General features: G+C 53.5%; 13 protein-coding genes across 13 annotated transcripts; 8 read left to right on the forward strand and 5 right to left on the reverse strand.

Annotated features, from left to right (window-relative positions):
• Nucleotides 1–6: 6 nt before the first annotated feature.
• LMH87_000077 (uncharacterized protein) lies at nucleotides 7–1,005 on the reverse strand (the record flags this gene model as incomplete). Its single annotated transcript, XM_056197927.1, has 1 exon — nucleotides 7–1,005. The coding sequence occupies one exon, from the start codon at nucleotides 1,003–1,005 to the stop codon at nucleotides 7–9; it is 999 nt and encodes a 332-aa protein (XP_056054925.1).
• Nucleotides 1,006–1,714: 709 nt separating this feature from the next.
• Nucleotides 1,715–2,329, forward strand: LMH87_000078 (uncharacterized protein; the record flags this gene model as incomplete). The annotated part of the gene is made up of 1 exon (XM_056197929.1): nucleotides 1,715–2,329. The coding sequence occupies one exon, from the start codon at nucleotides 1,715–1,717 to the stop codon at nucleotides 2,327–2,329; it is 615 nt and encodes a 204-aa protein (XP_056054926.1).
• LMH87_000079 (uncharacterized protein) lies at nucleotides 1,880–2,491 on the reverse strand (the record flags this gene model as incomplete). The annotated part of the gene is made up of 3 exons (XM_056197928.1): nucleotides 1,880–2,205; nucleotides 2,280–2,360; nucleotides 2,452–2,491. 3 exons carry the CDS (start codon nucleotides 2,489–2,491, stop codon nucleotides 1,880–1,882), a joined length of 447 nt encoding a protein of 148 aa, XP_056054927.1.
• Nucleotides 2,492–2,538: 47 nt separating this feature from the next.
• LMH87_000080 (uncharacterized protein) lies at nucleotides 2,539–4,835 on the reverse strand (the record flags this gene model as incomplete). The annotated part of the gene is made up of 3 exons (XM_056197930.1): nucleotides 2,539–3,852; nucleotides 3,912–4,501; nucleotides 4,586–4,835. 3 exons carry the CDS (start codon nucleotides 4,833–4,835, stop codon nucleotides 2,539–2,541), a joined length of 2,154 nt encoding a protein of 717 aa, XP_056054928.1.
• Nucleotides 4,836–5,812: 977 nt separating this feature from the next.
• Nucleotides 5,813–7,806, forward strand: LMH87_000081 (uncharacterized protein; the record flags this gene model as incomplete). The annotated part of the gene is made up of 4 exons (XM_056197931.1): nucleotides 5,813–6,175; nucleotides 6,239–7,603; nucleotides 7,685–7,704; nucleotides 7,755–7,806. 4 exons carry the CDS (start codon nucleotides 5,813–5,815, stop codon nucleotides 7,804–7,806), a joined length of 1,800 nt encoding a protein of 599 aa, XP_056054929.1.
• Nucleotides 7,807–11,203: 3,397 nt separating this feature from the next.
• LMH87_000082 (uncharacterized protein) lies at nucleotides 11,204–11,848 on the forward strand (the record flags this gene model as incomplete). Its single annotated transcript, XM_056197932.1, has 1 exon — nucleotides 11,204–11,848. One exon carries the CDS (start codon nucleotides 11,204–11,206, stop codon nucleotides 11,846–11,848), a length of 645 nt encoding a protein of 214 aa, XP_056054930.1.
• Nucleotides 11,849–12,127: 279 nt separating this feature from the next.
• Nucleotides 12,128–12,739, forward strand: LMH87_000083 (uncharacterized protein; the record flags this gene model as incomplete). Its single annotated transcript, XM_056197933.1, has 1 exon — nucleotides 12,128–12,739. The coding sequence occupies one exon, from the start codon at nucleotides 12,128–12,130 to the stop codon at nucleotides 12,737–12,739; it is 612 nt and encodes a 203-aa protein (XP_056054931.1).
• Nucleotides 12,740–14,581: 1,842 nt separating this feature from the next.
• On the forward strand, nucleotides 14,582–15,721 carry LMH87_000084 (uncharacterized protein; the record flags this gene model as incomplete). The annotated part of the gene is made up of 2 exons (XM_056197934.1): nucleotides 14,582–14,608; nucleotides 14,684–15,721. 2 exons carry the CDS (start codon nucleotides 14,582–14,584, stop codon nucleotides 15,719–15,721), a joined length of 1,065 nt encoding a protein of 354 aa, XP_056054932.1.
• A 1,507-nt stretch (nucleotides 15,722–17,228) lies between these two features.
• On the forward strand, nucleotides 17,229–18,704 carry LMH87_000085 (uncharacterized protein; the record flags this gene model as incomplete). The annotated part of the gene is made up of 1 exon (XM_056197935.1): nucleotides 17,229–18,704. The coding sequence occupies one exon, from the start codon at nucleotides 17,229–17,231 to the stop codon at nucleotides 18,702–18,704; it is 1,476 nt and encodes a 491-aa protein (XP_056054933.1).
• Nucleotides 18,705–19,097: 393 nt separating this feature from the next.
• On the reverse strand, nucleotides 19,098–19,965 carry LMH87_000086 (uncharacterized protein; the record flags this gene model as incomplete). The annotated part of the gene is made up of 6 exons (XM_056197936.1): nucleotides 19,098–19,202; nucleotides 19,275–19,399; nucleotides 19,496–19,510; nucleotides 19,576–19,682; nucleotides 19,769–19,805; nucleotides 19,869–19,965. 6 exons carry the CDS (start codon nucleotides 19,963–19,965, stop codon nucleotides 19,098–19,100), a joined length of 486 nt encoding a protein of 161 aa, XP_056054934.1.
• An 882-nt stretch (nucleotides 19,966–20,847) lies between these two features.
• Nucleotides 20,848–21,603, forward strand: LMH87_000087 (uncharacterized protein; the record flags this gene model as incomplete). The annotated part of the gene is made up of 1 exon (XM_056197938.1): nucleotides 20,848–21,603. One exon carries the CDS (start codon nucleotides 20,848–20,850, stop codon nucleotides 21,601–21,603), a length of 756 nt encoding a protein of 251 aa, XP_056054935.1.
• A 320-nt stretch (nucleotides 21,604–21,923) lies between these two features.
• LMH87_000088 (uncharacterized protein) lies at nucleotides 21,924–23,545 on the reverse strand (the record flags this gene model as incomplete). The annotated part of the gene is made up of 2 exons (XM_056197939.1): nucleotides 21,924–23,444; nucleotides 23,543–23,545. 2 exons carry the CDS (start codon nucleotides 23,543–23,545, stop codon nucleotides 21,924–21,926), a joined length of 1,524 nt encoding a protein of 507 aa, XP_056054936.1.
• Nucleotides 23,546–24,678: 1,133 nt separating this feature from the next.
• LMH87_000089 (uncharacterized protein) lies at nucleotides 24,679–25,870 on the forward strand (the record flags this gene model as incomplete). The annotated part of the gene is made up of 2 exons (XM_056197940.1): nucleotides 24,679–25,761; nucleotides 25,823–25,870. 2 exons carry the CDS (start codon nucleotides 24,679–24,681, stop codon nucleotides 25,868–25,870), a joined length of 1,131 nt encoding a protein of 376 aa, XP_056054937.1.
• Between the last annotated feature and the right edge of the window lie 391 nt (nucleotides 25,871–26,261).

Consider the following 26,261-nt stretch of genomic DNA (forward strand, 5'->3'; position numbering starts at 1 on the left):
ACACTGCTAATTCGGAAACGAGGTTACGTCTTCATCATACGACGCACTCTCTCTTAACAGCCAGCATCCCTTCAGATCCAGCTTTGGCCAGTCCTTCTTGGCCATCGCCTCTATAGATCGCCACTCTGCCTCGTCCTGCCCTGGCGCGTACGCCTGCCAATCACTTTCCTGTTCCCTCTGCTCCTTGCGCTCCCCGTCTTCCTCCTTCTCTCTATCCAACGCCTCTTCAATCACACGTTTCATTTCCCCCCAGGGCACCAGGTAGCTCTTTCGCCCATCCAGCAGCAGCTCCGTCAGCGCCACTCTCTCCAGATTCCGCCTCCGTCCTCGAGCCCTCGCCTGCGGTACCTTGTCCATGACCAACGCATCGCCCCACGGCACCTTGGTCTCCTCCGGCAGCGTCACCAGCCCCGGGGCAAACAGCTGCGCGCCGTACGGCTCCCGGCCCCATGTCAACCCGCCCGGGTGCCTCACCATGGGCAGCACGTACGTGACGCTTTGCAGCGCTGGCATACGCACGCGCAGCGGCGCAAGTGCCGCCCGCCACACGCTGCCAAAGTCCTCGCCTGGACGGAGCCGCGGAGTGCGCGCAAACAGCGCGCGCCACTCGAGCCCGACGTGCTGGATGGTTGCCCAGCGGTCGTTGGCGGATGACGAGGCCTGTAGCCGGTGGAAGTGGCGACGGTGGCTGCGGTCGAAATACAGCATGTCGATGGCGGGCAGGAAGAAGGCGCCGTGAGCGCCATCGAGGAATGCGCCATGGCGCAAAATGGCCGTGCGTAACATATGGCACACGGATAGCACGGCAGGTGGCGGGTGTCGAATGTAGAAAGTGAAACTGCTCTTGGTGGCGTCGGAGACGTGAAAGATGCGCTGCGACGGGAGGGCGGCTTCCAGCACAAGGAGCTGTATCTCGGGCAGGAGACGGTCAAATGGGAACGATATTTCCTCATTGGGTACTGATTCTGCCATGGTCATCGGGTATGACTGTACAACTTTGCACATAGTCAGTCGGGTCGAAGATGTGGTTTATGTAGGACAGCAGTGGCGGAGCGGCTAGCTTGTAAGTGGCAGGATCGCGATGGAGGCTGAGCAAAGGCATACTTTCAGGAGACGACATCTAGGCTACCGTTTTTACAGCATTATCTAGTATGCCTAATTCTTAAACCTGTATAGAAATCAGGAGTGCATGAGGTCTCCATCAAGTGAGATGGCTGCGCTTAGCCGTTAGGCACCGGAATTCGCCAGGCAGCCGCAAAACATGGATGGGTTGCGTATTTAACACAAAGCGCTAGCTGTTGCATTATGGGGTCGGTTTTTATAGAAAATATGTCGAAAGCCAGCACTTTGTTTTTGATCTTGAATAATGCGGCTTTGTAGTCGTACTGAAAGTAAGCGCCAAACATTTCGAGCCGCTCACTGCCCCGCCCCGTACGCTGCGATAGCAAACATCCGTAACTCCAGTGAATGGGTTTGAGACTTCCCTCAAAGCTACAAGGAAGGCAAAGCGAATCACTGTCACAAAGGACTTGTCCTCTCCTTCTTTGTGCGACGCAGTAGAGTTACCTAATGATGCCTCCGCCTATAAATATGTGGTCGACCCGCCTCCTCCACGTCAGCAACTTCATACCCAACTTCATCGATTCAGCTTGACTCAGTCACCGCGTTTGGTAAAAATCTCACAAATATACATCAAAAGAACACGTCTTCCGCCATGGCGCACAGCTCGCAACACTCTGTATTTCACCACGCAAAACTGGCAGAGTTTGCCGTTTCCAAAAAGTCCTACCTGGAGGCTCATCCAGATGCGCCTTTTGGCTACATCGCGGCGAGCGTCCTCGTCGTGGACCTACCGCCTCGCTCCAAGCCTCGAATTCTACTACTGCAGCGCGCCGCGGACGACGACGACCCCAACTTGTGGGAGCCGCCGGGCGGCGCGTGCGAGGACGACGACCACAGCATCCTGTACGGCGCGGCCCGCGAGCTCCGGGAGGAGACGGGCCTCGAGGCCGCCTGCTTCATGGCGCAGGCGGGAGAGCCCCATTTCTACACGCTCGACGACGGCAAGAAGGTTTGCCAGTTCAACTTTCTCGCAATCCCGGAGCTGGACAAGACGATCTCGCTGGACCGAGAGGAGCACCAGCGCTTCGTGTGGGCCACGAGAGAACAGGTAGAGAGGGGTAGGGTGGAGGAACAGGGGATCGACTTGAAGTTTACACGGAAGGAGGTTTTGCGTACTATTCTTTCGGGGTTTGATTGGCTTTTGGAGAATACCGCACCGATAAAGATGGAAGAAGGAAAACTCATGACGGGAAAACAGCTGATGTGACTGTGGCGCCGCCAAGGGGTGCTCACGAGTACTATTTTCTTGTTAGCACGTCTTCACAGCCTTTTTCTCTAGACTTTTCTTTTCACTCGTCTTTTTTATTGCTAGTGGGAAGGGCAACGAACTTGTCTTTGGGTATGTTTTTCGGACTTTGTAGACACTCATGTGTATTCAGAACTTGCGATCGGGTGTTAACAAACAGTCTCTCCCGACTAGATAATATCAAAGGACGCTTCGCGCAACTCGTTCTGCTTCAGCTTCTCCATCGCCTCTCCTTTCATAAGCCCGTGGACGTAGCATTCCCCAACAAGTTGGTATCGCGAGCCCACAGGCCGCAGGCAGAACGGCACCTTGCAGCCCAGCAAGACGCACACCACATCTCCAGCCTGGATCGCCGCCGGGCCGAGCACATAATATCCAGTCCTAGTCCGTGCGAAGATGCGACCGTCGGAGGCAGATGTTGCCCATCGACTCCAGTTATCAGAGTCTGCTTCAGGCCCTAGATCCCCAGCTGCGCTCAACACATCTTTCGACACGTTGGAGTGGCTTGTGCCGAGGGTATCCACGATGTGTCTGATTGCTTTCCGAAGCCACACTTTCTCAGGAATTTCGTGATACGGAACCGACTTGTGCCCTGCGGCTTGTACGCAGCCATTGGTGAGGGTCTGCATAAATGCGAACAAGGCGGTTTGGCCATTTCGATATGTATCTCTGAGATTGAAGCTCGTCTTCTGGCAAATGTCATTCCACAGCTTCTCAATCATTGTTGGCACCCCAACAGGCGTCTTCCCGCTGTACAAATCATCTTCTACCAATCGTCGAGAGCAGGCTTCGATGGTATCCATCTCCATGCCGCAGATGCGAAGCATGACGTCTGGTCGCTGAAGAATCTCGACTTTGGCAATCGAATCGGCGTGCGCACGGTGTGAGCAGATTGGTTCTGCCAGGATGATGCCTTGAGACTGTCTCCAGTCGGGCACCCACGATGGTAGTTTGCCTTCATTTGTGAGAAGCAGTTGCGTGTTATCGTCTGTCCGAGCCTGATTGAGTGGTATAACAGAGTCGCCGTGCTGCACTGATGCCAGTAGGATGCAAGTCGAATTTGGTCTTTGGCGCAAGATTTCGACGGCAACATCGATGTATGTCTCTCTGACTGTCTTGGTATAGTCGGCCGCGATGGACAACGGCTGACAGCCAAGCGGATGATGCGACTGCAAAGAAAAGTGGCCGAGGAAAGCAAACACACGATCTCTATCATCGCTGAATCTGAGATGGCGCGATCTTTGAAGCTCGTACACAAAATTGAATCGGTTCACGTGATGCGTCTTCTCGTCCGGCTCTATGAAACGACGATACAAGAATGAAATGTCGGACGTGCTGATACCCAGTACACTGCGGAGATGATGGTAGCCTTTGAGACGCTCGCACACGCTGGCCAGCGTGTCCCAGTCAAGCTTGGCGTTTCCCCAGTGCAATGTCGCCGGGGCTTTTGTTCCGATTTCCTGTACAATCCAACCACGCGTGAACTGCAGATACCTCGTTAGTGTCCAGATCGAATTGTTCTTTCTTCACTTTCGCGGCCTACCCATGTGCATTTCGTCAAGGCTTGTAGAGACTTTTGGTTCGCAATGATATACGAGGCCAAGTCTGTTTTCTGTCGGTCGGAGCCTCGGCCATCTGCCGGAGGCTCCTCCAGAATCTTGTCAAGCTTGCGGACAGTATCAAAAGCCGAAGCGGCCTCGTTCTCGGTATCCGATCCAAGCCAGACCAGAACATGGGTCGAGTTTCGATAGATTTGGTCCATGAACTGCACCTGCTTGCTTCTTTCCTCCAGGTCATCCTGGTTGATGCAACATTGATCGGTCCAAATTCGACGAGGTCGGTCTGGTCGTCGTAGTTGATGCAGAGCGGCCACAATAGATCCACCTCGGAGGGCAAGCAGTGCATCTTCATTGCCTCTGCCACGAATCACCATCGTACCGGCATGCTTTGGTGGACCCGAATCGGCCCAAACATAGGACATCGTCTCGTATGGTACCGCAGACTGGATTGGAACGACCTCTATTGTGCCGACCAGTTGATCACTTTGCTTCCCGGGATGCAATATGAGTATTCGAATAGTCCCATTGTTTTCAAGAGGTTGGTACTGGTACTGCTTGCTTGAAGTAGAAGCCACTGCATTTTGTTCATTGTCAGGCATCTGGCTTTTCTGAGGAACCTCAAGGTCATGCGTGTGTTGCTCAAACGTCCTAAGTATACCTGGAGCAGAAACCCGAATCTTTTTTCCTCTCCTGTAAAAAGCTTTCAATCGTCGTCTTGCGATCTTTTTATGTAGTTGTTTCATCTTATTGATGTCGCGGACAGCGGCTCGCGTTTTTGGGTTCATTTCGGCGACATGAACATCGAGGCTTCCGCTGAGCGAGGAAAAGGTAATATTCTGGCCGCAGCAGGGACAATTAATCCCCGAGAGTTTTCGAGTCTTGGTGACCTTGAGGGACTGTGAAGCCATGGTTTTCGAAGAAGACTCGGCAGCCCCCCAAGACGGCCGTTGATGGCTGCTAGCAAGCATTGCTCCTAGTAACGAACAGAGATTACTGCGACTTGGGTGCCTTTTCCAAAAGCTTGTTCATTGTGAATACCAAGGTACTATCTTTTTATATAAAGATCCGAGGGTCGATGGTGCGCATGATTCTGCCTTGCCGCTCGCTGACCGGGCGGCAAGGTGTGTGCCTACCTAGCGTGGCATGTGTAGAAAAGCAGTGCGCTTTGCGCCCCGTGACAGAACTCTTGCCACCCCTGATGCATGCATGGTAATTAATTGAAGCTGGGCGTGGATCAAAAGCGGGAAATTCTGATTGGAGGGCTGCATGCAAGCCAATGCAGCTGCACCTCAGCCGTGTCTCGACATTGCCGCCCTCGACCCCGCCTGAAGAGAGCGTCCTGGTTCATGACAGCCAATATTGATACCTTCTTGAGATACAGAATGACGCATTTATTCTCGCCCCAGAGCGACCACAGGATGTGCTGATTGGGTGGCTGCATGCAAGCCGATGCAGATGTAGCTCAGCCGTGTCTCTTACCCTTGCTGCCGGTCCCGGTGTAGTCAGCTGGAATCCATTTAGTTCATCAATCAACTCTCAAATGATATTGCTTTTCCGTCCGTAGCTCCTTTTCTTTTTGAATTAATTTTAGCATCTGTCTTCGCTCCCTGATCCTGCGCGTCATCCACAGCGGCTCGCAGCTCAGCACCTGAACTGGAGGCTTCTTGCTATAGTACTGGTCCATGCTACAATGTCTTTTTTAAGATTTTTCTCCATTTTTCCTTCCTATCTCGAAGCCACCTCTGATGAATTCTCGGACGAGCCTACCGACGAACTTTCAGAAGAACAGCCGGAAGAAGAGGCGGAACCACCATCAGATGGCCAGCTAGAAGATTATCCAGATGCACTTCCGGAAGAGCAGCGAAAGGAGTATAGGAAAACAAAAATGTACAACAAGATAGCGAAATTACTGATCAAAGAGTACTCAAAGGAGGAAACTACGCAGTTGTTCAAGGCCCTGGTTAACGAGGCAAGGCAACAGTTTGAGGAGCTACTGGAGGAAAGCAATATCAAGGCAATCGTGACGTGCAGATGCAAAAAGCCCAACTCCTTGGAGAAAAAGATGCACGATGGCGAGGACAGAAAAAGATTCATCGAGTTTCTTGGTCCATTTGAGAGCCCTGGCCCAGCAGACAAAAGCCTTGTGCGCAAGCTATATGAGCATGCTGACATGAGCGACCTCGCAGGAGTGCGCATCGGGGTATATCTTCCCGGTGATATTCCGAAGGTTGGGAAAATGATTGATGGGGTATGCAAAGTACTGCACACGTTTGGAACAGTCCGAGATACTTCGCGAATTCCTCACCTTCAGCGAAACGAAAAGATTGAGAGGCATCTGGACGGGCCCTGGGTCCAAGATTCCGGCCACGGACGAACGACTTGGGAGCACTACGGGTACAAGTCATGGCAGTCAGTCGTGGAGTGGTCATTTATAGACAAGAAGCTCCATCGCATCGCGTCGGCGAATGTGTTTTATCCACTCAGAGTCGAGATCCAGCTCGGGACAGTCATGACCCAGGCTTGGGCAGAGGTGCAACACGACATCATATACAAAGCGCCTCCCAATATCCAGGTGACGGATACCATGCGACAAATGATTGATGCCACCAACGGCATGACAATCACGGCTGATATCTTGCTCGGAGAGCTGGAACGAAGCCGAAAGCAGGCTGAAGATGAAGTCGAAACCTTCTTCGACCAGTTATGGGACGGTTGCCGACGTGGAGATCCCAGAGTCACAAAACAAATTTTTTCCGCCACTGTCAATCTAGGTACCAAAGACGAGGAGGGAAATACGGCACTGCATTTCGCCTGCGAGCAGGGCAACCTCGACACCGTGGAGAGTCTACTCGCTGTCCTTGACAAACCCGCCGTCAGCCTTACAAACAAATCCGGTCAAACAGCACTGCACTTTGCCTGCAAGGGCTCGAACAATACCAAGATAGTAGAGAAGCTCTTGACCGTTCTTGATAAGGCCAACGTCAGCCTTCAGGATCACGATGGGGAAACAGCGCTCCACCTCGCCTGCATGGGCTCCAACGTCAATCTCAGAATCGTCAAGAAGCTACTGAGCGTGTTCGACAAGGCCGACGTCTGTCGTCCAAACCACAAGGGACGAACGGCGCTCCACATTGCCGCCGGAACGAATGGCACTTACCTCGTGTCAGCGCTTTTGCCATCCCTTGACTCGGACGCTGTGTGCGCTCAGGATTATTGGCAGGATACAGCACTTCACCTGGCTTGCAAAGAGGGTCATTGCGGGGTGGTCAAGGAGCTCATTGCCAGGGTTGGTCGAGAGAAGCTGAAGATCAAAGGGCAGCATGGGCTCACGGCGTTCCGAGTGGCTCTCACATCAGGTCAGGAGAGAGCGGTCGGGGAATTCGCTGGTTTCCTCGACGAAGACGATCTACTTGCCACGGATTGGCTGCAGCAGACTGCGTTGCACGTCGCGGCGACATCCAGCCTGGTCACCGTGGTGGAAGAGTTTCTGGTCAAAGCCAAAGCCGGCATTGACATGCAAGATACCCAAGGAGACACGGCGCTGCACAAGGCCTGCATGGCGCGCAATGAGAACATTGTCCGGGCGCTTTTGAGGGCCAATGCCACGGTTAGCATTCAAAATAAATTTCGCACCACGGCGTTTGAGGTAGCTGAGAAGCATGACTTTGAGGACATAGTAAAGCTGTTTCAGGAGCAGGAGCGGCGGCAACTCTGGCAGCCGTGGCTTCTTTTGCCCAGCTACTTTCGTTCGTAATAGCGGAAAGTGCATCATCAGTTGTGCGTCGAGATGAGGGTGTTTCGTGATCATGTACTGACTAGATTAGCAGCATCCTAATTCTATACCAAGCTGCGCAGCACGACAAGCAGACCATCAGCTGATGTTTGCTGCGATTGCCACAAAAGCCCGTTGCTCAGATCTCATCATTCCCAACTAGCGGCCAATCTTACTGTGTCTGCCGGCCTCGCATGCCTGGAGGAATATCTACCTTGTTATTCTTCTCGCAACAGTACATGGCAGTACAACATCGCCTTTATGTTTAGAAGAAGAAGAAAGCATTCATGTTTACAATTTATTAGGACAATCGGTCTCCCATACTAGTACCATGTACGTGAAATTCTGTTGCACAAAGTAAGGGTTAAAATAGTTTCTCGCCCAGCAAGGCTACTAGCTGGTTGCTTGCTTGCGCCCTGTGTTACAGGGTCATTTTCTCGACATGATAGTCCTCATCTGTCCGTTCTTCCATGTCCTAATATCGAGTTTGGAAAGAAAGTGAGTGGCCCCATGTTAACTGCCGCGTTCCTGATTCCAGTGGTTGCCAAGCCTGCATAACTTACTGGTACGCAAATCGCCATAAATCAGGAGTGACCCTACAGCGCACCTATAACACATCACCACACTAGGCTCGAGCGCCACGGGTAACTTACACCAAAACTAGACGCCCACTAATTTAGACTTCTCTGCTTGCCGGCCAGGGCCCCGGTTGGGCCCTGCTCGGTCGCTGTTTCTTTCCACAAATTGCCTTTTTCAGCGCTGTTCCCTGTCTAACTAGATCTCCTGCAAAAACCAGTGAGTGGGTGCACTGGTAGCCTGGCAGTTCGCCAGGTTAATAACTGTACGGCTTCCACTGTGACTTGTAGTGAGAAGATACCGTCCTCGTTGACGGTTTTGGTACTGCTACAACCCGTACGCTCTCGAGCCAACAATGGAGCCACGGGCAAAGCCAGTCTTTACTCAAATCGTCGGGTCTCCAGCTCATTTTCAACTTAGAATTGGGGCATAAGGCCCTGTGCGTGGGATAACCAGATTATGGGATGAGGGCCTAGCCACATAACGTTGGTCAAGCCAAGCCTGACTCGCTGAGGACCCGTCGCATAGGCTGTAGAAGCGAAAGAGTGCCGAAGAGACGCCGTTGCGCATCAAGTATTTCTTGACAGTTGAAACGGGGTATCTTGCAGGTAGTGTGTCCAGTTATGTAGCATAAAAAGTTTATGTACTTTACTGAAGCTGAGGCAAAGGGCGTGTGTCGGGGACTCCTCCTAGAAACGGCTATCTAGCACATCAATATAGCTCTATCTGGCAGGCTGTTTTCTCGGTGGATACCGGGACTTACTTGCTCCTTCCCAACGGTTAAGGCAATGGCTGGGTTGAGAGACGGCCCTCTGCCGCAAGCCTTCGAAATAGGCTGTGTTTATGCTTGTTGACAGAGTTACGCAATAATCCTGCTTTGGAAGGTAGTGCGCCCTGCCCAGGAAATCCCATTGCATACGTCGAGTCATGCCGCTGCGAGGGATTCTAGAATTTCAGGTATAGATCTGTACAGGTCTGCCAAGCACATCCCATGCTTCTTATTAAAGACGCCGGACAGCAGTTTCACCTGATAAATAACTACCATTGCATCCGGATTGACCATCAATTTCTGTTTCGCGTCAAAATACTTTCAGACTCTACCTCGCCCTACCTTTCGGTCGTTTCTTCGCAATATTACAACAGGGCTGAAGGTTCGCAGCAAATAGGTATGATTAAAACATTGTGCATCTTTACTCGGCAGAGGCTGCAACATGAACTGAGACGAAAGCTGTCGCCGACGGTGGTATGGGCAATACTAAGCGCTGTATAATAACGACTAACTTTTTCTACAGCAAAATGCTCGACGAGCAGTTATGCTACCATCAACTCGGCACAGTGGATAATCCTGATTGTAGTCAACCGCTACCGAGCGCCGTACACAGGACAGACATCGACGACTACTCCCAGTATGGCTTCTCTCATTACATAACCATTTGTTGTATCCTCGTTCTCTTGTTTTCAGGGTTTCTGCTAGTAGGTGCTACAGTGGCAATTGCACTTTACCAGGCTTCTGTATTATGCGCCAGCTGGATGTTTGTGTTTACCAAACAATGACAAAGGGCAAATTTATTTTTCGATAGCGCTTGCAAGCATTACGGCGATATTTGTATTCTAGCTAATTACTAAAAGATGTAAAATCAACTTGGAATAACCTCATCAATGGCTCAAAAGCATCTAAGCAATTGAGAAGAAGCAAGATCATCGGCTACTAACAGATTATACGTTTGTGACGGCACAATGGAACGAGAAAAGTCGACTGAAACTTGGAAAGCCGATTGTTCCAAAAGAGAAAGAGCATTGTCATAAGTAGAGCGTCACAGTCTAGACACTGGGCAATATCCGTTGAGGACAGCGCCGGTCCTCAGTTACTGATTGTTCAAAGTCTCGTCATTTCTCGAAGGTCGTTACCATCGATTGAAAATGTATGCAGACTGCACAAATTTAAAAACGGCCAGGCGCGGTCCTATGCTAGCTGTGGAAGAAGCACAGTGGACTTACAGAGAAGTCAGCCCTCAAGTTGCTGGCCTCTGTCTACCAGCTTTCTTAGCAATTCTTCATCGTCGGTGCACTAAATTACATCAATTTGATGGACGCGCGTCAACATGAGTGCCGCCAACATTGCCGAACGCAAAGATGCAGTTGGCTGGCTATAGTGTGTATTGTATGAACATGCTGCAACTTTGCACCTTTTTAAAGGGGCGAATGGTGACAAGTGGACTGGAAAATATTGTCAGCCTCGTCTTTTCCATCACACGGCGTACCAGTTCTGGAGAAACAGCCAAGAGTAGCGCGAATTCTTTCGTAAACTTGTTCGTGTTGCGCTTCACGCTCTGTTGGGGCCGACCGACCAAGTGGAACGCTGCGCCTTGATCCGCAGAAAGCTCGATCGACGATAGCACGCTTAACGCCGATTGAGATTGAGTCTCTGGGATTGCCGCCTCACTGCAGCGTTTCTTGTTGGCGTCTTTATTACTTTGTGTACAGTCCAGCGTCTGTACCTGACAGCCCTGTAGATCACAGGAGCAGTCGGACCACCTTAACCTCTGTGTCACGCAATTACGAAACTCTCTCAGACTATACACCACAAAGTTGAATAATGGGTCCCAAGCACTGTTGAAACTTGAATCAGCCAAGTTTAAGCTTGTGCACTGCACGTGAGACACAAAGGTGAACGTCACGCATAGACTCTTCGTGTACCCCGTGTCGAGGCGCCATGATGCAAGCACTTGCCGATTCAACCCCGGCGAGCATAAGCAGCGCCGGCGGAATCGCCGGCCAAGATTAAAGCCAATTTCACTGCAAAGCTGTTTTACCGCGGCCGCACTGCCTGAGAGTGCGACCTTTCAAGACTACAACGGTAAATTCGGGTGGTGCGACGACGCCCACGCCGGATTGGCACAGAGTAACCGCCAGAAATGGACGAAGGACATGACGGCCGTGCTGGAACTCATGCCGGATCTGAGCTTCCTCGTCTCGAAGCTCCGTGATCTGTCTGTCGTGGACGAGCTCACAAGGGGACTGGCCTATCAGGTACATGAGCGGCGGGAGACAACGCCACTCTGGCCGGCTTTTGGCGTCCAAGTCTACCTTGACATTCTGCACAGCTTTGGGCAGACCTGTGACAGGCTGGGCACCATGCAGGCCGAAAGTCGCCGCATCAAGCAGTCGCTGCTAGATGTTCCGGTAGCAGACCGCTGCGATGTGCTTCGCGCCGCCGGCCTCCGGGACGATGACACGATCTGGGTCGCGCGCAAGCTCGCCATCACCGCGGGCATGCTGCCTCGTGTGCGATCCCCGCCGATCAAGTTTCTGCGCCGCAACCTCATGTACTGCGGACTCCTGATCCAAAACATGCGTGCCACGTTGCAGAATGCCGGGCTGCTGTATGCAGTGACGCCGGGTGCACTCGTGGGCGTGGTGCAGCTATACCACGCGCTGCAACACGAGGGCCTGCTGGCAGATGACTGTCCATGGGAAGACCTGCAGAATCTATGGACCCTGCAGGGAGATACATCCTTCTTCGTGGGCATTTACCAAAGACCAGGGAGGCCTACTTCAAAAACTACTATCTAAGCATCGGTACGTCGGTCACTCACTGGGCGGCCGCACAGAGCCGGCGCAAGACCAAAGGCAAAGTCAAGACTCACAGTCACAACCGACGTAACCTCATGCCGCTGGGATACCTCTCGCATGCAGTCAATATTCGTCTTGAACATCCCGGGAAGCTTGTTCCATGGTCGACGAATGCCGTCCAAGAGTCTCTCGCCGTAGGCTTTGCTCAACGCTAGATGGACATCCGCTCGCACCTACGGCCCGAATTCAAGGCCAAAGTGGACGAAGCCGGGGCCCAGTATGCGGCACTGTCGCAGAGGCTATCATGCACGAGAAGCCCGGGCTCTGCTTCAACTTTTTCACAATGCGCAACGAAGCTTGGCTCTTCCTAGAGCGGCTGAATACGGCCCTAAACGAGCGGCTCGGCAATGCGGGGTTCTCGGAGCGCTGAGAGGTGCGGAGATGCTGCCGTTCATGCCAGGCGTCTGCTTCGCGGCCGCGGCGGGCCAGTCGCTCGACCGCGCGCAGAGGGCGCCGGCGAGAGACGCACTCCTGCATGCTGCGGCCGACGTGATGCAGACGTTTGTGGACGAGGGTCATGGCAGACGGATGCGCGACGTCGCAGAGAGGGACGTCAAGCCGCGCGAGGTGCAGGCCCTGAAGCAGGGACTGACCCTATGGGCATTGGACAAGAAGGGTCCGCTAGGCAGTGGTCAGGGCGTGGCGCGTGGAGGCGGGAGGCAGGACATGGGAGACGTGGATGCGGAAGAGCTGCTGCAGATGATTGGATCGGATCTACAAAAGAATCCTCACTGGAGCTCGGCGGAGGGAATGCAGGAACTGCAGAGGATGGTACAGACGATTCAATCAAACCCAGAAGCAGATCTGTCCTTTCCAATGGGGCGACGTTGATTATGCCAGAAGGCTTTCGATAGCTTGCCCGCTGCTGTGACCGATTCATCCTCCTATGCGACGCATCTGTGCCAGTTTACTCATGGCAGCGTAACTCAGGACAGTGTTGTTCATTTGTTCATGGCGCTTGACACTAGCTGTGCATAGTGTGATGCGTGCGATTGGTCGGGTAGCTGCAAAGTTGCGTCCATGTGCAGCATACGCGATGGTGGCCTGTGGTCAGCCGATCCTGTAATTTGCGCTGACGGAAGCCGCCCCTGTAATAGACTAGGACAATTGCGCGTGGCTGACCGGTTGAAAAACCAAGTTGTTGTCAACAGTTCAATTTGAGAAACGAAACCTTGCATCTATACGCTCATAAGTCGAAAGCAGCGACCAAGACAAGGTTCTAGGCATTGACAGGTTTGTACGGAGTAAAATAAATAGAGTTGCTGCAACGAAAAGGCAGTGCCACGGTTTCTGCCTTTTGATTATGTTGCAGCGCTAGAGCATGCAGGCCTGATGCTTGGCTTCCACACGAACGTCTTCGAGCGGGTGCGACGTTAATTAGCAGACTGAAAAGAAATCATTCTCCGTCGGCAGGCATACTGGTAGCCTACACTACGGAGTCAAGTGTAGACGAGGCTCGGGCACCAGTTTTGGGGCCAGGCCAGGGAGCCTTGTCAGTCGTCTGAAGGGACAAGATTATCACACTGTCTCGGTACTTGCTTGTGGGTCGATTTAGTAGTGCTTCAGCGACTCTCCAGACCTATAACCTACGAATGTGAATGGTCAACCAAGTCTGTAGACGGAATGAAGCCAGAAAAGCTCGATTGAATGGCATCTTTCCGGCACGCATGGGCCGTTTTGCGCTGACGTTGGCGCGATACTTTGAATTGGAATTTTGACGTAAGGCTTGTTCGATGATCGGGTGCGGGTATCACGGCACATGTAATAGGCGTAAGGCTACATGGGCCGGCACTAGTACCTAACTACCGACCTGTGTTCGCCAGGCTTCTTGTTAGCAGTTGATAGCGGGTGACAAGTCGTGGCTTTCACTGCCTTTCCTACCAACAATTTCCAGCTTGGAGATGAAAAACCTCGTCTTTTGTGTCCACGCAACTCTGAATATCAGGTCAAGACGCAATCTTGCCTCGTCTCATCCTGTATCAACGAGAGATACTCACCAAAGTCTGAAGAGAGTGAAGCAAGGAAGCCGTCGATCCTCCCGTATGGGTGGAACGAGCCACCGCGCTAGGTGACGCGGCGAGTGACGCGGTGGCAGCCCTTCTTGTGCGAGGATCGCTGAGTCGTGATTTCCCAAAACACGTCTAGATAGAGGAACGATGCACCTTTTAAGTATTGGAAATTGATAATAGTCTGCGAGGTGTCGATGTTGTCCTGCACGCGCGATCGAGATCGTTCGACGCTGGTCCTACGTAGCAGCCTTTGCCAATATAAGACAGAGGCGTCAACTTCGATGGTACTGCTGCATGTGTAATATCGCATCCAGCGAGTTTCCAAATGTATGACGGGTTAGCGATGGGACCAACCATTCAGCTCACCCGCGCAGGCTAGTCGGCAATGTGGTAGGCAGCGAAATTGCACTGCCCCCTAGGGAGGGAAAAAGAAAGTAGGCAAAACGCCACGTGCCGTGAACTGCATAGTCTGAGGTTTCTAATTAGAGAGGCAGGGCCCAAAAATAGATGGCACGAAAGCAATCTACTTCGTAATCGAGTGAAAGGGGGACATGCATTTGGTCGCCAGGTAGCCATGTGTTCCAACTCTACGGTCTGACTTTGCATAGCTTCCTTTTACCTCCAAGAATGGCGCGTATCTTGTGGCCATCTTCACAAATAAGCAATGGCTCGTAAGCCATCGCCAGTACTGGCACGTTTGCGCATAGGAATCATTGTCGCCACTTTTCTCTTCTGGTTCACGACTTACCATCTATACATTGCGCAGCCGACCCCAACGACCAACAACGACACGCACACGTCCAGACTCTCTCCCCTCGACATCCGTACATTCGCAAACCATGCAATCAACAACACCGTGGTGGTCGTGCCGGTCAACACTGGCATGCTCCATCTCACAGAAAACCTGCTGTGCTCCCTCGCAGCCATCTCCTTCAACACGTCCGCGATTGTCTTCTGGGCCCTAGACGACGGGGCACAAACCAGCCTCGCCGGCCAAGGATTCGCGACCTATCGAGATGCCTCTCTCTTCTCTGCGAGCGGCAACGAAAACGCCCACGGCGTCACCGCGGCGTATCGACGCATGATGCGCCAGCGGCCGCTGCTTTTCCGGGACATTTTGTCCAGCGGCTTCGACGTCCTCATGCTCGATACCGACATTGTGTTTTGGCAGTCGCCACTCTCCATTGTGCCGCGGGATGAAGACCGAGAGAGCGTCGACATGGTATACAGCACGGATGCGCGCGAGTTCTTCACGGAGCGCGATGCGTTTGCGGACAAGGGCCGCCGAGGCTCGCTGATCCCGCCCATCTGCAACGGCATGTTCTGGATGCGGAGCAGCAAGGAAACGGTATCGATATGGTCTGAAATGCTGGCCGTGTTCGAGGCTCCCTGGTGGAAGGTGGGACTCTACCGACATTTCTGGTTCCAAGATGATCAGCGCGGCATTGACGTGCTGCTGAATGATGGGCGGGCAAAGCTCGTCGCGCCTTTCCCGAGAGGCATCACGGGAGATATGGTCCCGAACCAGCACGACGATGCGACAAGTTTAAACGTGCGGCTTCTCGATCAGACACAAGTTGCCAATGGGCAATTATTCATGTTCAGGGAAGCTTTGTATGAGCAGCATCTGGCGCAGCTTAGGGCGCAGGGCGAGGACCGAATATCCGTACACATGAATTGGAATACGCATGTCATCTCAAAAACAGACGGGGCAAAGAAGAAACATATTTACTACTTGGACGATGAGGGCAACTGCAAACTCTCCCGTCGAAAGCCACAATGGACGGTAACACGGAGAGACTAGCCAGTGCAGCCCGCGTGAGGCAATGCGAAGAGGCGAGCAACATTGGACAGGAGAGCATTTGATAGCTGAGCCATGTGCGGATAGTGTAGACTTAGCAGCAAACTAGCCCACCAATACTCACAAACACTCTGCGCCTGCTTAAACCCGAGAGTCAATCACCGCTGCCTGTTCTTTATTGTCCTGCGCAATTTCCAGTCAGTGGGCCGGCCCACGTCCATGACAGCACAACCCACCGCGAGCCTCGCCATGCCGACGCTGGGCGACCGGCCGAAAATCCTCCGGAGGAGGGCGCATGTACTTCACATCAGGCCAAAGAGACAACAGCCTCCCCCAGATTTAAGGGGGAAACGGAAATGCAACAACGTTGAAGAATAAAAATCCCCTGACTCTGGGGTACATTTCGTCACCACAATATACGCACAGCCCCAGGCTCTTGGCCCTCGTCAACCCTGCCGGCCAAGTGTGGGGGTGCCGAGACAATGAGAAACTCTGTGAAGGAAATGAAGGAATCGTTGCCCTGGCTGGTACAAACCTCCGAGGAGATGCGCTAAAGCTGGAGCCATGGCCGGCTCGCTTTGTACCACTATGCATTCAGCGCTGTGTGCGATCGGAGGCGTACTACGCATCAGTGGCGGCGCGCCACACTCTTCGGAAAGGTAAGGGGAATTGCCGTACCCAGAAACGCCACCACCGGAAAAGAACACTGAAGCAAAACCCGAGCTGTCAGTTTTGCTCCATGCCGTATGCCGAGCTCTCTAGCGTCAAGCCACTAGCCTAGCATTTTAAGCATAGCGGTGCGCTTTCCGAGAGATGGGTGGGCAATGGGTTCTAGCCGCCTTCCATGATTCGTTGGTTGCGACCCTGACTGTCCACTTTCGTCCAGACGCCAACTGACTCTTGCATGGATGGATACTATAAATTTTTGTTTACGCCCGCCAAGGCCCAACAAGGTTGCTGTAGTCCGTACGGAGTACAAGCGTGCTGGTATGACGGCGGAGGAGGACCGGAGAAGCAGTAATAAGCTGGAGAGGAAATCTCTTCACATCCATTCCCAGGACCTCCCCCAGATAACGTCTGGAGAATCAGCCAATGGAGCGTAGATAATTGGAACCCCAGAAGTCCGTTTTGACACTTTGCTGGATCTTGGCCCGCCGCGTCCGGGGTCCTCGAAGCTTTTTTTTTGCGTGTGCTTTCCCTTTTTATCTTTCCCCTTGTGTGTGCTTATCTTTTTCCCCATCTGCTGCATGCCCTTGTCACAGAAGGGCGTATTTGGTGACTTGTTGGCCAGAACCGGCTGCCCTCGGAGGAGCGAGTGACGAACCACCCCAAGCACCAAGCTACTTACCCACCACCGGCTTTTTGCTGGAGCCTTTTTTTTCACACCTTGATAAGGTCCTGCCTGCCGTCGCACCCTCTTCCAGCCTGCTACTCGTTTTCCTTCTCTCCCCCCCTTGCTCTTGTGTGTCTGCTGGTGCTTCGCTTCTTGGGCCATCAAAACAGGGACACCATGACCAGCCACCAAGACGTCATCGAGGAGCAGCCTGCTGCCATTCGCGCTGGCGCCAATTCCACCGACGCAGGCGCCGATCCGGAAAAGATTCAGGAAAAGTCGAGCTTCGAAGACGATGCCTCCAAGACGTCCAAGCCCGAGGGCGTCGTGAATGATGCGCCGGGCGGCGACGACAACCTCTTTGGTGGCGGCAAGACGTACCGCACCCTGGGCTTGTGGGACACCATACTGGTCCTCGCCACGAACCAGGTCGGCCTTGGCATCCTCACGCTCCCTGCCATTCTCAAGACGCTGGGACTCGTCCCCGGCCTCATTGCCATTGTCGGATTGGGTGTCGTGTCCTGGTACACAGCGTACGAGCTGCTCCAATTCTACCGCGCACACCCCCAAGTAGTCAACATGGTCGACATGGCGCGTGTTGTCGGCGGCCGTCCGCTCGAGCTCATCTTCGGTGTCGGTCTTTTGTTCAAGGTCATGATGACGTGCGGCTCCGCCACCGTCACTCTCTCAATCGCCTTCAACACGCTGTCCAATCACTCGGTATGCACTGTCGCTTTTGCCGCGGTTGCTGCCGTGTGCTGCTGGGTCCTGTGCCTCCCGCGCACCTTCAAGTTTGTGGCCCAGGCCGGCTTGCCTTGCACGATTAGCATCATCGTGGCCGTCTTCATCGTCATTATTAGTCTTGCGGTCGCCGGTCACCCGCGCGGTGAGGTGCACGGTTTCGTCAAGGAAGTGGTCATTGTTGGAAACCCCAGCTTCCGCGAGGGTGTCAGCGCGTGTCTCAAGGTCTGCTATGCGTACGCTGGCAACGTTGGTTTTGTTTCGTACATGGCCGAGATGAAGAACCCTTCCCGCGACTTTCCCAAGGCTCTCACGATCCTGCAGGTCTGCTCAGTGCTCCTGTACATTCTCACAGCCGTCACCATCTATTGCCTCTCTGGCCAGGCTGTGCGCTCTCCCGCACTTGGCTCTGCGCCTGATATTCCCGCCAAGGTCGCATACGCCATTGCGCTGCCTGCCATTCTGTCGACGGGCATGGTTTTCGGCCACACTGCCATCAAGTACCTTTATGTGGTTGTACTGCGCGCAACCAAGACGACGCACCGCGCCACGGAAAACTCGTGGCGTTCCTGGGGTCTCTGGGTCGGCAGCGCCAGTATTTTTTGGGTTGCTGCCTTTGTCCTGGCCAGCGCCATCCCCATCTTTGACTCGATCCTGTCCATTTCGTCGGCGACATTCGTGGCCTGGTTCACATTTGGCATCAGCGGCGTGTTTTGGTACCATCGCAACTGGCAGGAGAAGTTTGCCCGAAAGAATATTCCTCTGGCCATTGTCAATGCTCTTCTTATCCTCCAGGCGCTGTTTATGAATGGCGTAGGTATGTGGGCGTCCGTCATGGGTCTCCTCGATGTCTATAACACGCCTGGCAAGATTGAGGGCTCCTTCACTTGTGCGGATAACTCGATCTTCTAAAGCTGTCGAAAGAAGCAATAGGCGATAAATGGCGTTAGGCCATGTATATAAATGAATAACGAATTGTAAATTGCCCAAAGCGTTGCTGTGCGGTGACTGCTGTGATGCATCGTAGAGGCCTCGTCTCTGAATCCGTATGAATGCGTAGCTTTGCCAATTGTGTCGATTTTGTCGATTTTGCCGAACTGTAAATCACTCTCGATCCTGCGGCTCGGTCAATTTCCTTCCACGGCCTCCGTTGACACGTATGCCTTCAACATATCACGCCCATAGCATCACATGCAAGCAGCCGCGTTGCAAGATTTCTTCTATTTCCTGCCCATTAACACAAGTATATGTACAGTCCGGGGTCGCTGCTGCTCTTCCACAGCGTCGTCTCCGTTTCCATTTCGTTTAGTTGCTGCGAGCACCCTCCTTGGACTCTCGCAGCTCGTCCATCTTGGCGACTCGCTTCTTGAATTCGACATACTGGCACTTTTCGTAGCTATGTCTCTCGTCCTAACGTAGTTGATAAGATCAAAAGTCAGTACCACTCCTCAATTGTTCCCCAGCTTGTCATCGTTTTCGTACCTCGCACTTCCACGGCGCGTACCACGTCGATTTGCGGCACTTGTTCAGGGGGATCAGGAGGTGGGCACAGCTGTCTCTGTAGGCGTGAGGGAGGCGAGCCTCGCTCATCTCCTCACGAGTCGCTTCTGCATGTCCGCATTAGTCCCAGCTGTCCAGTCAAGAGGTCGAGAAGTATCTCGTCGGTCTGCAGGGAGACGTCGCAACAAAAGAGGTTAACGTACGACGCGCATCAGAAGCTGTGTCGGTGGCCATTATTTTCCGAGTTCAATTGGGTCCTTTTCTTGATCGTCTCGGCCGGCACAGGTGGAATTGGCGTCGTTGGGATAATTGCCGTGGATTGGGAGCTTTTGCTTCCTGCTCGGCGGGCAAAGTTCGGCCGATGGCTGGCGCGGATGTGGAGACCTGATACTTAAGGCAGAAACTGACCAGTCAGTGGCATCACATTGCCAAGCATCACGGCTTCATCATCTCGAGGATTCGTGGTGAGGACTGACGGAAAGAAGATGAAAAAAATCCGGTCCCGGTTTGAGGCTGTCAAAGTTCCAAATATGTATACTTTTCCCTGTTTCATCTGTTCTTGACAGGCGCACGCACTTCCAACAACACGAGACGCTCGCACGCTGCTACACTTGTTCCTCTCAAAACGTCGATAGTGTCCAAGCCCATCTGCCGCAGAGAATCCAGTGGCCATTTTGATCTGGTCCTTTGTTTTCTTTCAGGCTTAATTTCGACGCAGACCGCATGTTTGACTCATCTTACTCGCAGCGCCTGCTGCCCACTCGCTCACTGCCAACTGCCAACTGCCCATGGCCAGCTCACATCACAAAAACAACCAGTCTCCAACCGTAGCGCCTGGTGCCACTGATATACTCGACGTCTGCAGTGCCAGCTCATCGGATCCTCTTCGATGATCCTTGCATGCCTGTTCTCTGGGGTCGGTTGACGCCCTCGAGCCCAATTTCCGAATTGCCCAACCTCGCCGTAAATGATTGGCCCAGAGCGCTCCGTATCAGCATCGTGAGCGTTTTGCCGGCGCCGGTCGGGGGAGATTCACGCCCACCCACACAAGACGAAACGACGCGCTATTCTTGTTCCTCACCGTGTTCCATGTTCCATTTGTCCAGTGCACCATGAAACGCGGTCGCGGTCGGCACGTCAAAAGCGTGTCCCACAGGGATTCTCGATGCGCGCCTCGATGGTTGTCCTACGCAACCAGGACCCTGTTTTACATGCAGCCAATGAGTACGTACCATTGCTGTATACTCACACGCTCATTTGGATATATAAGATGTAGTGGCATTTGCCGTAGATTTTTTTTTCCTTGTCTTTTCGTCGTTATTCCAGTTTTGATCATTACCCAAATCCCCTCCTCACCTCCCTACCTCTCCTCCGCTTTCTTTGAGAGACGTCCTCCAAGACTCCCACCGTCACTCGGCCATTCTTTACCAGACTGAATACTTTTTGCACTTGCATGATTTGTTGCTTACTTTCTTTTGACCTTGCTCAATTTTGAACGCTTCCTTCTCGATTTTAAACGCGTCCTTCTTTCGCATACATACTATTAATAATCATCATGACTCCCTCACAAGACATCATCGCCTGGCTGGTGCCGGCGCCAAACTGCCCGGCCGCAGAGAAAGCCGTCCACATGCCTGAAAACGCCTCTCGTCTCGTCCTCTGCACTAATACCGACTTCCTCTCCTCCCGCATAAAGACCAGTCTTCTCGCCGGCGGCCCGCCACGGCATGCTCTTGCCCTCACATTCACCGGCCAGCCGCCCCGGCGCCACGGCCGCTTCGTCGTCGGCACCGACGCGCGCTGGTGCGACATTGTCCTACCGAAACTGGATGGCGTCGCCCCTCAGCACTGCTCCGTCGGATTCGACGGCCTATCTCGTCTTACGCTGGACGACTTCTCCGAGACGGGCACCCAAGTCTGGTACGACTGGGACTGCGCGGGCGACCAGCGCGAGTACTCCTGGGTCCTTACCAGCGGCTACACCGACGGGTTCCCCAACAAGGTGCAGTGCATCACTGTCGATATTCAGGGGGTGCGCTTCCAAATCATTGCCAACGACCACTCGTCTGAAAGAGAGGCGTTTGCTGCCAAAGTCGATGCTCTTTGTGCACAGTCGCAGCCTGCTGCGGCACAGCTCGAAGCTCTCTGGAGCGAGCCGCAGTGCACATCACCACTCAGCACACTTACATTTTCCGCTCTTCCTGCTCTGAGGCACATTGTCGTCAAGAGTCTGGGGACCAATCCTGACGACGAGGTATACCTCTGGGATATGGAACGACCATGGGAGCCCATGATCAAGGCGTCTGCGTAGAAGCAGTCCGATACGATACTAGCATACTCTCATCTTACCATTTAGCGATCTCATTTGTCACTCAGGCTGGGAACTGGATCTTACAGAACATGTTGATTGGCCATGTTCCAGATTGATGTATAATATTTTGATTTCTTTTTGTTGATCATTTTTGCCTTTTGCTTTTGCCTTTTTGAATATTGCGAAGTGTCGTCAACGACACTTCGCTTCTCACATTTACTTTGCACCACCACATTTTTAGCAAAAATTCAACTATACAGTTAGCCCAGCTCATCCTTTATACAATAGATGTTTTCCATCACAGTGTTGCCGTCCTAGCTCTACTCTTCAAAGACAATCTTCGTTCCCTCGGACGAGGCTGCTGCTGCAGTCTCAGCCTCGGCGGCAGCGGCACGCTCTGCGGCCCGCGTTGCTTCTCGCTCCTCGTGCGCCTGCTTCTCCTCTTCCGAGAAGAATCGCGTCATGCTAAACTCGGGAGCACGGCGGCGCTCGAGGCGGCGGTTCGTTCTGGTGTCGCGGCGCATCTTGAGGGCGTGTGCCTCTTTTTGCACGAGCTCCTTCTCGCTAGCCTTGTCAAGCATAGTGCCCTCGAGACTCAGGTATGTCGTCTCACCACTCACACCAACGTCAAAATTGCGTATTCGGAAGCGAATCTTGCCCTTGACTTTGTCGCCATTAGCGTCAACCCAAAAGCCAGTGCTGTGAATTTGATGCACAACGCCGTGCTCATCAGGCGCCACAATGGACGCCGTCTCCTCCATGCCCTCAGCCTCGGGGTCCTCGTTGGACACCCACTTCCACGACGGAGGCAGTCGGCGGGCCTCGATGGAGGCGTTGAATTTGCCAAAGCACACCACGCCAATGTGACCTTCGGTCTGCAGGTTGACGCTACCTTCCATCCAAGCGCCACGGCTAGGCATAAACAGATCCACGTCGGCGGTGATCCAGCCAAAGCCCACGCCGTATTCACGCTGCGACTTGAGCGTCGTCACTTCCTCGTCGCTACTGGCGGCGCCTACGCGGCTGGGCTCGTCGCCGAGCGCAACGTTCTTGTAGTTCATGAGGACGCCGCGAAGCGAAGGCACATACTTGTTCTGTAGGTGGCGCAGGTAATGAAATTCGCAGTTGGTGACGGGCTGCGCCCAGCCAATGGGATATATGGGTTCGTATAGCGAGACTGTCTGCGAGAAGAAGGGGAATTGCGGCTTGGCGGGAATGTCGGGGGGCTGGTATATATCGGATATGGAGTTGACAACAGGCTCGTCAATGTCCATGGCGTCGGCTGCTTGGGCAGATTCACTTTCCAACTGTGATTGTGCCAGGGCCGTCTCACCATCTATGTCTATAGCCTCCGCATCGTCGTTGGCCTTTTCGGATTTTTTTTTCTTGCGTTCCGCCTTTTCCTCACCGTCGGCGTGCTTCTTTCGGGACTTTTTCTTGTCACTCTTGTCTACCTCCCCTTCGCTATCGTGCTTGCTCGTCTTCTTCTTCTTCTTCTTCTTCTTCTTCTCTTTCTTGTCGGCTACATCGTCGTGTTGTTGGCTGTTGTCGGCAGAGACGCTCTTTGACTTTTTATGCCTGCGCTCCTCGGGGTCGGCGGCGGCATCCGCTTCACGGGAGCGCTTCTTGTCCGACTTGTGAGACTTTTTGGCCTTTTTGTCTGCCTTGGGAGAGACGGGCTCCGGCGAAGTGGCGGCCGGCATTATGGCAGAATTGATGTGTCGAGATGCTGTCGTGCAAGGTGTAATAGCGAGTTGCATCTTCCAAGTGCTGGTAAATTTTTTTGCGGGCTCGTTATCGATTGCGTCGGTGGGGCGATGTGAACAGAACCCTGGACTACCCTGGGGTAGAAACGAAAATATCAGAGAGCTGTCTGTGGCGGATTCGAGGGTAGAAAAAAAAGGAATGGTAAATTGGGTATCCTGGTGCTGATGCGAACCATTATTCTCTGCTAGCCCTTCGGTTCTCAATGACGGCCACGGCGAGTCTGTGAATTTCGGGTGCCTTGCGCCTGTACTTTGACGGAGTGCAGCGAGTGTTCGCGGGATATAAACAGCGGGTTCCCGTGCGAAGGTACATAACGAGACATCTAAAACAACAGATCTGATAAATAGGCGGCCATGTTCGCTATTGAGAGTTGGAATTGGCAAAGTGATCTTACAGTTTCGAAATGGGCATAAAACACCCGTTTACTGGGCTAGACGCGTCTTAACACGGCACCTACACGACGCGAACATCAACAGATGAATCAACAAGAATTGCAGAATCTATACGATTCCTCTATGCAACTTCAAAATCTAATTTTCCTGGTTCTCAGTAATAACAATGTCAATGTTGTGCACGGTGATGGCGGTCCAGACCGTCGCGCACCGTTGCGCTTGGTAGATCAGATAACACGGGCCTGGCGGGCGCACCGACATCCAGATAGTTTCAGGGCCCAGAAACAATGCCTCAATAGCAGCATAAGTATTGCACGCTGGGACGTTGTTGCGCAACATGTGCACGGGCAGACGCTGAAGCGCGTCGTGCACGGTGACGTTGAGCGGGAAGATGTTTAGGGGCTCGGCTGTCAAGTGTCGACCACCGCCGAAGACAGGAGCGCTGCCGCCGGGAGAATTGCCCACCGGGCTGATCAGCAAGTGTCGCCCGCGCCGAGGAGGAATTGCCGTAGCTGCGTCCGTAATTGGCAGTACTAGCAAAGGAAATGTTAGACATTCCGCTTCCAAAACCCCGCCCCCACAGTTCGCCGAGGTTCTATGGCAGCCACCGGCCGCACCGGCCGAGTAGTGGGCAAGCACATGACTAATTGCCTACCAAATTTCGCTGGCCGATGGGCGGCAGATTGCTAAGGTTTGGTCAGACGCATGAAGGCTAATTCAATTCCCTTGTGCACCAGCAGCAACGACTCTTATTTCCTAGTCCCTTCATACTCACTCCCTTTTCCCTACCATCGCAATTGGCGACAACTGCCCAATCCCTTCCGACCCGTTCTGTCGACGTAGCCCGCATTGCTCTACACGCCGGCTGTTTGCTGCAATTGATGCCATTGCGGCTAAACCACGCCTCTCCGCCACCATGCCCTCACCTACGAGCAACGATCTGACCGAGACACACCAGCTGCCGGCATTTTACTCACCGCGCACTGCGCCTGTCGATAGCGGCGCCGAAGACCACAGCGATGCGGCCACCACTCCGGTAGACGACCTGTCGCTGCCCCCCGCTGCTACCGGTACGCCCTCGTCGCTGCCCCCGCCTCCATCGCTGCTGTCGCCAGCATTCACACCCCCGGCCACCCCCGGCACGCAGACACCCAAGACCCGAGGACCCAGAAGCGTTCCCGTCGACAGCTCCGTCGCCTCCGGCGGCTGCGGCTCCAAGAAGCCCCGTCTACTCGAGAAGCTGCCCGAGGTGCAATGCCTCGTGCGCGCGCGCATCCCAACCGTCAATGGCACCGAGATGTTCTTGCATCTCTACACCAACAATGTCGACAAAAAAGAGCACCTGGCCATTGTATTTGGCAAGCATATCCGGAGCCAGAGCCTCGACGCACCACGCGAGGGCGAGACGGAAATGGATCGCATGATTCGTGGCGCCTACACCGGCCGGCTGTTTCCCGGTCGCACAACGAGCGGCATGGGCAGCAGCGAGCCCAGCACGCCAGTATCGGAGCCTGCGACTACAAAGACTGCGGATCCCCCGCTGGTTCGAATTCATTCCGAGTGTTACACCGGCGAGACAGCCTGGTCTGCGCGCTGCGACTGCGGCGAGCAGCTCGACGAGGCGGCCCGTCTGATGGGTCTGCCCGATAATGAGAGCGGCGGCATTATTATTTATCTGCGACAAGAAGGCCGCGGCATTGGCTTGGGCGAGAAGCTAAAGGCATACAACCTGCAAGATCTGGGTTCCGATACCGTCGAAGCAAACTTGCTCCTCCGCCACCCTGCCGATGCCAGAAGCTACGGCTTGGCTACGGCTATGCTGCTTGATCTCGGACAGGATAGCGTGCGGCTGCTGACAAACAACCCGGACAAGATTCGCGCTGTCGAGGGACCGAACAGAGAGGTGGTTGTCAAGGAGAGAGTCGCCATGGTGCCGCTCTCGTGGCGCGGTAAAGGCGGATTTCGAAGCGAAGAGGTGGAGGGTTATTTGAAGACAAAGGTAGGCGCGCTCACTTATTTCACTCTGGCCAAAAAATCACACGCTGACATGCTCATTGCAGATCGAACGAATGGGACACCTGTTGGATATGGGAGGCATGCCACACTAAACATGATTTACATGATGGGATATTGACAACAGCATTGCACATATATGGAGTTTTCCGGCGTTTGATTTGTCGAGTTCAATTTGGATTCGTATTACAGCAGCGAGCTCGCGCAAACATAAACCAAATCTACATACAAATATCACGCCATATCTGGCGCTTAAAGTTGCGCAAGCAAGCAATAACTGAATCCTCCAATCACGCGATTTCTTATACGTAAAGTCGCAGCATTAGATCCTTGCCCTGCAGTTGGTCGTGTGATGTTGGGTGTATCGCGTCCACCGTCCACCTGATGCGGCGCTGGGGACGCGCCCCACCTAGAAATTTCACTGATCGCGATAACTGCGCCAGGCAGCTCCAAACCCTTTTTTCTACAGACTCTCGTACCTTTCAG

Source organism: Akanthomyces muscarius, chromosome 6 (assembly GCF_028009165.1).
Source record: "Akanthomyces muscarius strain Ve6 chromosome 6, whole genome shotgun sequence".
In the NCBI taxonomy this organism is placed as follows: Eukaryota; Fungi; Ascomycota; class Sordariomycetes; order Hypocreales; family Cordycipitaceae; genus Akanthomyces; species Akanthomyces muscarius.